General features: G+C 35.9%; 2 protein-coding genes across 2 annotated transcripts; one reads left to right on the top strand and one right to left on the bottom strand.

Moving 5' to 3' along the window:
- Positions 1 to 2,389: 2,389 nt before the first annotated feature.
- On the top strand, positions 2,390 to 2,890 carry LOC110893316. The gene has a single exon (XM_022140429.1). It carries the CDS (start codon positions 2,390 to 2,392, stop codon positions 2,888 to 2,890), a length of 501 nt encoding a protein of 166 aa, XP_021996121.1.
- A 2,038-nt stretch (positions 2,891 to 4,928) lies between these two features.
- LOC110895635 (zeaxanthin epoxidase, chloroplastic) lies at positions 4,929 to 10,004 on the bottom strand. The gene is made up of 16 exons (XM_022142950.2): positions 9,425 to 10,004; positions 8,500 to 8,662; positions 8,331 to 8,405; positions 8,139 to 8,239; positions 7,932 to 8,047; positions 7,162 to 7,373; positions 6,962 to 7,053; positions 6,681 to 6,795; positions 6,495 to 6,598; positions 6,362 to 6,407; positions 6,157 to 6,221; positions 5,983 to 6,069; positions 5,845 to 5,899; positions 5,676 to 5,764; positions 5,362 to 5,449; positions 4,929 to 5,232 (listed from the first exon to the last, which is right to left on the bottom strand). Exons 1-16 carry the CDS (start codon positions 9,901 to 9,903, stop codon positions 5,152 to 5,154), a joined length of 1,968 nt encoding a protein of 655 aa, XP_021998642.1. The 5' UTR covers positions 9,904 to 10,004; the 3' UTR covers positions 4,929 to 5,151.
- Positions 10,005 to 10,358: the final 354 nt, after the last annotated feature.

Genomic DNA, 10,358 nt, shown 5'->3' with positions numbered 1-10,358 from the left:
ATAATACGCTTCCGCTAAACAATGTTAACTTACTTATGTTTTGGAAACACCTTTCATATGGAAATGGTTTGGATTAATGTGATTACTTTTACTTTATACAATGTTCTGTATGATTGGTGGCTTGATCCTGGTCAGTCACGCTCCCAAGCGGTGATACTCCGCAGGTGGATTTTTGGGGGTGTGACAAGAACTAACTTAAATGAATGGTTGCTCTTTGATTCTATCTAACGCTGTACGTAACTGACAGTAATAAGGATAGTTTTGGGAATGATCTGAAGTTTAGTGGGAGTTGTTTGTAGCCAAAGGGATCTGTGCTTCTATACTTAGAAGAGGAACACTCTGGCGCCTTTCGTTGATTTGAACTGGTGTTAAACGCGTGGCCACGCTCGAACTAGTAATAGTTTGATAAACCACTTACAAATCAGGAACGAAATTAGAAATGGTTGAATAATATATGAGAATGAATTCGATCCATGTCTCATGTTCAACAAGTGTTCAATACAGAGGGACAAATGAGTCGATAACCAGGGCTATAGTATTTGCATAACCAAAGGTTTGATTAGTGCAAAGAATTAGTTGACATAAATATGTCATACCTTGCCGGGGGCAATATGATGCAGCTAGGCACCCACTATTGTCTACATTGAAACTTAATCGGCCAATCGACCAAGTGGGAGATTGTTGGATATAATGTTCAATTGTCGATTAAGATTCAACGTTACCGTCAAGGTACGACCCAAAGAGTTACACTTTGGGCAACGAACATATAACGGTGTTTTAATCGTTAACCACCGGATCACGAAAGAATAAGCGTAATAAAAGAAAACAGGTAATTATTTAGAATAATTACTGAGAGCCGGATTAATATTATAATTAATTTGTTAATTATAATTAATATCAGATAATTAAATTTGTCTATCCATATTGTTAGTTATTAGATAATTAATAATAATGAGAAGAGATATTGTTTAATTATGAGATAGTTATGAAGGAGTTGTGATTAGATTACAATTCTTAATCCTTGATTTAAAATAAAAGATATATGTATATCTTTTAATAATAAAAGGGACTTTCCATAATTTTCTCCATATAACTCTCAATGATATATTATATACGGAACTTGAATTAGAGATAGCTTGTATGCTTACAAAAGGAATCTTATTAGTTAATATATATGACTCTTAAGTGAAGTATACATGGAGATATATACTTCGTACTATTGCTGTTCATAAAAAAAAAAGTTTTTGGGATTGGCTGCCGAAAAGCACAAGAAGAGGAACAACAATTCAATTCATGAAGTTCTAATTTGTTTTCATACAAACAAATCATTTGTTTCTTTGATTACGCATAAGGTAAGGTTTTGAACTTTATTTTCTTTAGATTTAGGTTTCGTTTGAAATCGTTTCAAACGAACAAATCAAATTTCGTGGTCAACGGTCATCTAGCGAGATCGTTCGTTGAACCAAGGTGTCTTTCTTGGATGTCATGATTCTTTATTTTATTTTAACCTATTTTGATTGTAACGAGATCACTGGTGGAATCGGTTTAGAACCGAACCTCGTGTACATGTTTTTCCGCTGCGTTCAGTTTGTTTGACAAATTGACTAAAAATTATTTTTTAAAAGTTACACGAAAAATCCAACACTACACGGGCCATGAAGGGAGATGAAAACAATGTATTATTTCACGCATACATAAATAGCAGGAGGGCGAGCAATAATATTCCGGGTTTGCAGATCAACGGTGTTTGGGTGACCAAGCCTACTCTGGTTAAAAAAGAGGCTTTGGGGTTTTTTAAAAAGGCTTTCGATGAAAAGGTTAACTTGAGACCTAGTCCGAGGTGTCAAAACATCAAAAGGTTATCGGTTTCGGAAGCCGGGTTTTGTTACGATTCCTTTCTCGACGGAGGAGATAAAAGGGGCGGTCTTCGATTGTGGGGCGGACAGGGCGCCGGGCCTAGACGACTTCAACTTCAGATTCATCAAGAGGTACTGGAATTTATTTAAGCTTGATTTTATTAATCTTTTAGATTTCTTTTATAGGTCTGGGAGCATCAGCAAAGGTTGTAGTTCATCTCACATTGCACTCATACGGAAGAACAAGAACCCGATGGGACTTAAAGATTATCGTCCGATAAACCTTATTGGTGTGATAAGTAAAATGATTTCAAAACTTCTTTCAAATCGCATCAAAAAGGTCATTGGGACAGTGGTCACGGAGAATCAGACGACATTCCTTAAAGGGAGATATATCCTTGATAGTCCGCTTATGTTAAATGAGATTTTATCATGGTTAAAAAGACCTAAAGAAAAGTGTTTCGTCTTAAATTAGATTTTGAAAAGGTGTACGGTAATGTGAATCGGGTTTCCATATAAATATCACAGGTTAGATGGAGTTTCCTCCTATTTGGTGCAAGTGGATTAAAGAGATTTTAGAGTCAGCCAAATCCTTGGTTTTAGTTAACGGGGTGCCTACTTTTGAATTCCAATGCACTAAAGTCATTCGGAAAGGGGACTCTTTATCTCGTTTTCTTTTCCTTATTGTCATGGAAGCGTTGTTGTGTATCTTCTCTAAAGCCGAGGAAGCTGGAATCTTCAAAGGAATTCAAACACCTAACGAGGGTCCGGTTCTCTCTCACCTTTTTATGCCCGGCGACGCTTTAATCCTCGACGAGTGGAGTAAAGAAAATGCGGTATATGTCTCTCGTCTTCTTAGAGTCTTTTATATGTGTTCTGGCCTTAATATTAATTTGAAAAAATCAAACATTTTTTGTCATCGAGGTGGAGGTGGGGGAAGTTTCTACTATGGCGAAGGTTTTAGGTTGCAAAAGAGAAGAGGTTCCGTTAACATACTTGGGAATAACAGTAAACGCCAATATGAATTGAATTAATAACTAGAAATCTATCAAGGAAATCTTTGATAATTGGCTCTCATGATGGAAAGCTAAAACTCTGTCAATAGGGAGAAGACTTACCTTAATTAAGGCGGTTTTGAAAAGTCTTCATGTCTACTTTTTCTCCTTATATAAGGCGCCTATAGGGATTATAGACATCTTGGAAGCTAATATGAAATATTCTTTGGGCGGGGTCTAGTACTGTTAATAAGACCCATTGGGTGGCATGGGACCGGATGGCTCTTCCAAAAAATAGGGGTATAAACAAACTTAAAGATGTTAATGAAGCGCTTTTGTCCAAATGGAGATTTAAGGTCGAGGACCAAAGCCTGTGGAGGAGAGTGGTTGAAGCTTGTCACTTAAAGTGAGAGGGTGCTCTTTTTTACCCCACAATCCGTCAATTGTGAGCTGTTGGAACAATATTATTAAATTGGGTAATAAATTGGTGATAAATGGTATAAGTTTTCTAAATTTCCTTAAAGGAAAGATTGGAAATGGGAGGGAATATCGGGTGGACTTATGGGTGGGTAATATGGCGCTTAAAGATAAGTGGCCGAAACTTTTTTAGATAGAAACAGAAAAATTATGTAAAGTGGCAGCTAGGGTGGGACAGGATAGCGATCGTTGGCTTTGGTCTAGAAACCTGGATACGATCGAGGAATTTCTCGAGTGGAAGGAATGTTATGATCTTGCAGCAAGGAATGTGTTAATAGGGTCGAAAGACTTGTGGGTTTGGTTGGGAGACGAGTCAGGAGGTTTTTCTGTTAGTTTGGTTAAAAATTTACGGGTAAAGGATAGATTACCTACAAGAGAGAATCTTTGAAAAAGGAATATCCACATCCCATCGACTTTATATTTATTCTGTGAAGGGAAGAAGAGTCGTGTGGACACTTGTTTACGGCTTGTTTTTTTGTGAATAGAATTTGGATGACTCTTAGTGCTTGGTGCAACATCCCCAATGTTTTCGCATTTGGAGATCTCATGGAAGCTCACCATTTTCTTAACTTAGGTACAAAAGAAAAAAAGATTATACACGGCATTATCATGGTAACTTGTTGGTGTATTTGGAAATGTAGAGATGCATTGGAGAGCAACTTCACAAGACATTATGGGGGAACTTAAATCTAGAAGTTATGTCTCGTTGAAGAATAGGTCGTCCTGAAAGACATCTGGTGTAAATACACATTGTACATGTTGTAATTGTCTTGTCCTTTGCCCGTATGGGTCGGAACGTGTTTTGTATTGGCCTTTTGCCCTTTTGGGTCGAAGGTGTTTGTTTTAACGAAGTTAATTTTCGAAAAAAAAAAAAATTCTCTCTCTCGAACGGAGAACTCACGAACATCAACAGTTAGGCTATCCACAATGCTCCCACCGGTGGGATGATGTGGAAGTGCATGTGGACGGGCAATATAAAGGAGGCGATGGACGAGGGTGCCCTTTATTCCGTCTATAACTCTGTAAGGGCAAAGCCCGTGATGATGAGGTGGAGCCTGATTAATATTTTTTTCCATCTCCAATGCATCAATAACTTGTATACTATATCAATAACTTGTATACTATATGCTTTCTGTTAAATTTATATATTTTAAATCATTTTAAGTCCAATAACAAAATATTTAAAATATTTAGTTTTAACTCTCTCTATGCGTTTCAACTACTTATACATCATATGCTTTAACGACTTGTACAACAAACTTTAAATTATTCTATAACTATAGTAAGTGAGTAAAATAACAAAATCTTTAATGTTTTTCAAACATTAATTTTTATTTGTTTTTTTTGTAATAAGTGAACTAATTTTTTTATAGATAATATCATTTGATATAAAAATTAACATCCAATGTATATTAATTTTACTGAATGGTCTATCAACATCTTTGTTGGATATGCAAAAAAATATTATTATTTTTTTCTGGTATTTCATTGATACATCAATGTATATAATTTTATTATATTTTTCCAGGTATTTCAGTGATAGTGCCTCTCAAGATCATCGATATTTATAAAAAAAAATAATAATAAAAAAAAGACGATATACCTTGTAGGTAGCAAAACTGGCTATCATTCCATGTAGCATCTTTATAAGTATCTATACATACCAGAAATAATCGATGATTAATTCAACAACTTGCTACAAATTGAAAAATGAGGCCAAAATCTCTAGCCCTTTCTGTGTTGCTGCTTGTAACTGCTACAATGCTGTACAATTTTCACATAGTATAAATTGACGTAAAAACCGATGTGGGGTCGACAAGTTTTTAAACCGCTTGAAGAACACGGTCCCCTGCCCCTTCGGAAATCTTTGGTGGGTATCTCATCACCTTTACCCGAAACGCTACCTGCAGGATGAAACAAGTCATATGAATGATATGACCACATTCGAACAAAAGATGCGGTTTTGGCCATTTGAAAGGGTCAAATTTTTATTTAGAATTGAGGGAGTACTTTCTATGAACTTGTGGTGTTACCTTCTTATTTGCACCAAAGTCGATGACATCCGAGGGGTGAAAACGAGCTGGGAAGTTTGGAGGCACACGATATCGCCTGTCCTCATTACTGTAAAATAATTAAAAATAGATTTATGTTGATGTATGAATTATGATAAACATGCAAAAACATTATACCCAAAAATTTAAAACATCATGCCTATCTTACACTTTGTACGAAAAAATGTCATTTTTTTTACAGAAACCCTTACCATACATATACGTATATAAAATGGACACATGCAGGCGCGTGCAATTATACATGCACACATAGAGTTTCCCTCTTTTTAACTTACTCGGTAATCCAGGTACCATGTTCACTCCTTAAATCAGTAACAAAAAAGGCGCCGTCTTTGCAGCTTATTCGAGCATGCAATTTTGAAACCTAGAATTAGAGTAGCAAATGAGAATTAGGATGGTCTAGTGAACAGGGCATAATACATAAAACAAAGTAGCATAACGAACCTCTGGGGAAGAGATCACTATTGAATTGCCGGGAATACTCGTGTGAGGCACGCTCCTACAAAATAAAGATAGATATCCATTAAAAGTAAGCTCATTTGACTAGATTTAGACCTTTGTTGTGGTCAAAGGAAGACTCACCCAACTATACAAGGCTGTTTCTCATCACGACTTAGTCGAACAGGCTCTGAATCAGCGTTTGAACTTCCAACCGGAAGTAAAAACCATCTACCAAACACACGAAAAAAAATTAACAAATAAAATTAAAGGGAATCTCTTCTAAATAAGGGCATGTACAGGGGAAATATTACTCACTCGCCACTAAGAGCGCGTTCTAAAGCATCGTCATCGTTAAACCATTTCTGCAGTTCATCACTTGCCTGCATAATCAACTTTCATGTTAGTTTTCCGGAACGTAATTGACCAAATTTATCATCATTTGAACGATTTTCCTAATTTAATCAAACGTTTAGTGAACACATATTAGACAATCAAAGTAAATTGATAGAGTGTAGCTTACTTTATCAGTGAGTCTGCAGGACTGTGGTCTCCCTTCAAGTTTTGAACTACAAAAAAAATATATAAAGAGTTTAGACAAAAAAAAAAAAAAAACTTTTTTAAGTTTTCTAAATGGCTTCCCGGATATAACTCACCCATTGCCACCGAGAACCCAACTAAGCATCAAAGGCATTCCAATATCAATGAAAAATCTTCCACCAACTCGCCCGGGATGTGGTATCCTGAAATTTGTTAAAAACTGCAAAACCGAGATGTTACACGCAAAGAAAAAAAGTATGGTTCAAAAGGCTGGATTTGTCTAATTTGTGGGTGTCTCTTACCGACAATGGGCCAAGCCCGACACCCAAATAAGCCTTGTAAGTTGATGCCATTATTGCAGCCATTCTTGCTAACCCGTGTATAACCGCAACCCGTAGTCTTCTCGCATCTTCGTATCTAAAAAAGTCAACATATGAGCCAAAACCTCTTGAAACACAAAATTCTATATTTTTTCAAAAGTGTTGTGTGTTACCCATGTAATCATTTATTTATTATGTATGCTTATTTTACAATAGGAAAAAAGGTTTAATTTCTATTTAATTTTTTTTTAACGACGTGTTACCTCCTTAAGGAAGATATAATGTCAATAGGTGCTCCTGACTCGGTACTTTTTTTCCAAGCTTTATCAAGCTCAAGAGCTAGTTGATAGCTATCCTGTAAAAACATGAACCGCAAACACTAGTTGAAAACTAAAAAAAAAAAAAAAAAAAAAAAGAAGCCCACATGATTCACTAACTTTTATATTATTTCTTATGATATTACCTCAATTGCCATGCAACCTCCTTGACCCAAATTAGGCTGCATTGCATGAACCGAGTCTCCAAGCAGGGTTACACGGCCCTTTCCCCATGTAAACTTAGGGATGCGGTCAAATATATCACGTCTTAAAATTGCTTCTTCATCGGTTGCAAGCAACAAATCCACCACATTATCACACCAGCCTCCAAAGATTTGAAGAAGACGTTCCTTTTTACCTGAAACATTATCAAGAAACATGTAAAACATCAAGAACAAAAGTTCTAAAGTTAGATAGGGCAGTTCGGAATCTTAAATCAATCCCATTTCATTTCATCCAATTCATTTTAAAATATATAATGTATGTGCTACTAAAAAAATACTTTAATCCTGACTCATGAATATATATACACATATAGGATCCGGTTCAATTAAGAACCGCTATGAGTTGTGAGAACTCCTACTTCCCGTGCGAGTTTGGCCAGCATTTTTTGCACAAACGTCGATGAAAATGTTATAAACATCTGTAAAAATAAAAATAGAAAAAAAAATTGTCGCTTGATTGTTATTCTTCATTTACACTGATGTAAATTTCTTTTACAAACCGATGACGTCACCATTAAAAAAATTTTACGGCGATGTAAATTTTCACATGCGACATTTTTTTTCCTGGAACAGTTGATTTTCTTTAAAGATTTTTGAGAATTTTTTTTTCGAGAACACCTTTTGTAAGGCCTAGTTCTTACAATTCAAGGTGGTTCTCATATATATATAAATGCATTTGAAAGAAAGATTACCATTAGGTTTATCGGTACCACCAGCTGGTTCTTTGTGAAATGCATACCACTGCATCTTCCCACCACCAACATCAGAAGAAACAAAGTACTGTTTGTGCCCTAAAAACACCCGATACCTATACAAAGTATATAAATTAACAAATAACCACATAAAAAGAGAACCAAAAAAAAAAAAAAAAAAAAAACGTTAAAGACAAACAAACATACCCAACAGTGTCGATATCTGGTGGTATAAAATCAGCTATTCCAGTGTAACATGTATAACCAGAGTACGTTACATCCTTCGGCCCAAACAAATTCTTCCGGACCTGTTTGTACGCATGTAACATATGTTAATAATGGTAACAAAAATGGAACTTTTTTTAGTAACATTTGTATATAATAAACTAATAATCATACCTTTGACCATATTCCATCAGCACCAACTAGAAGATCACCTTCAAATTGTTGTCCATCTTCAAGAGTCACCGAAACCTATATAAACAAAATACACGCGAGTTCATTGAATATGTAACCGAAAGATAAGATAAGAAAACGAATACAAGTGATAAAGTGTTCAAGATTTTACCTTTTCACCGTGATCTTCAAAGCTGACTACATTGCTACCGTTTAAAATAATATCTTCCCCAACAGCTTCGGCTAAAATCCTTTGTAACGTCATTCGACTTATAACTCTAGTGACCGGAAGACCCCTTGACACCGCAGGAGTGAATGTATCAAACTTGATATACCTGATAACCTCCAAGTGTTCAACATTTCAGTATAAAGTCATAAATAAAATATTTTTCTACGTCATAATATGACAATTGTTATTAATCTGTAAACTCTTCAACGGAGTTGATCCAAGAATTAGCATACTCCTTCAAGACAGAGGTGCACATAATAACCGGTTTGTTAACCTGGAACCGGTTAATAACTGTAAAGAGTAGTAACCGGTTCATAGTTAATTTTAACAGCTGGTTCCCAACAGGTTAGTGATATTTTTTTTGGATTGTAACCGGTTATTAACCAGGTTTTTTATAACCGGTTTTGAACCAATTACTGGCCGGTTAAAGTGAATAACCGAACCAGTTGAAGTTATAACCGGTTAAAGCAAAAATGTGAAAATAACCGTCGGTTCGGTCAACCAAACCGGTTAAAGCAACGGGGCCAACAAGTGGTTTGGCCCAGCTATCATCAGAACCCGAGTTCCACTATTTGGATCTCCGATTTCATCACCTAAGATTTTTCCCCAAACTTAACAATGTCCAGCCATTCCATTTCTAGTTTTTTCGAAAACATTCAAACTCTCACTTAACAGTCAACACCAAATATCCCTGATTATAAACAATTACTTGTGTGATTATGATTCTTGAATTCATATAATAATAATTAGTTTGAACTTTGAACCCACATATCCAACCCCATAATAATTAACCTAACTACCAAAACCGAAACCATTGGAAAAATAAGCAAATCAAAGTAGCAAAAACAGAACAAGAACAAGAGTTTACCAATTCCCAGAAACACCATCAACCAACCCATTAATCCTCTGACCAGTGATGCAACCAGCCTGCATAACCTGATCAGCAACATCCAAATCAATAGCTTCCAAAGCAGCCAAAGCATTACTCTGTATCTGAATCGGGCCTCTATACTGTCCTTCACCTCTAATAGCACTCAAATCCCTCTCAAACACCACAACTTCAAACCCTCTTCTCTTTGCAGCCAAAGCAAACACCAACCCACCAATCCCACCACCTGCCACCAACACCCTTATATTCTTCTTCTTATTATCCGACCGCGGTTCGGTCAATAAAGCTTTGATCTTTGATGAAGAATATATTGATGTAACACCATGTTTCTTGACATGCCCATGTTCTTTACTCTTGAGATGATTATGTTTGTGATAAATTGAGTTGAAAAACTCAATTGGTAATTGGGATTTTGTAAGTGTGGTTGTTGGGCTGCAAAAAAGATTGGAACTTGCCATTATTAACAGGTTGAAAGAAGATCAAAGGTCTCTTCTTTTTCTTTTCTGGTTTGTTGAGTGTGGACTGAGGGCTTATTGAAGTATAATATTAATATTATGAGATGTGGTGGTGGGGTTAGTGGGATTTTGAGCCAATCGTTCAAGGAGACCTGGAAGCTGGATAACCAGTGATGGAGATTCTTAAAAGACAGGTGGCAGCGTCTGATTTTTATGTTTTTAAGTTTCAATAAATATCTTTGTGGCGGTATTATTTTTATTTTTAGTGGTGATTTTTATGTTTTTAAGTTTGAATTTGAATAAATAAATATCTTTGTGGCGGTATTATTTATTTTTAGTGGTATTTGTGGTAGGAAATAGTTGCATCTACAATCTTAGGTAGAGGGTGTGGAGGGCGTTATTTTTGTCAACTCATCACCAATAGCGTCACCACCCATACCGTCAAATTTAAAGGGGGG

Source organism: Helianthus annuus, chromosome 12, assembly GCF_002127325.2.
Source record: "Helianthus annuus cultivar XRQ/B chromosome 12, HanXRQr2.0-SUNRISE, whole genome shotgun sequence".
Taxonomy (NCBI): Eukaryota; Viridiplantae; Streptophyta; class Magnoliopsida; order Asterales; family Asteraceae; genus Helianthus; species Helianthus annuus.
The sequence above is the reverse complement of the archived record's forward strand: the minus strand, read 5'-3'. Positions and strand labels throughout refer to the sequence as shown.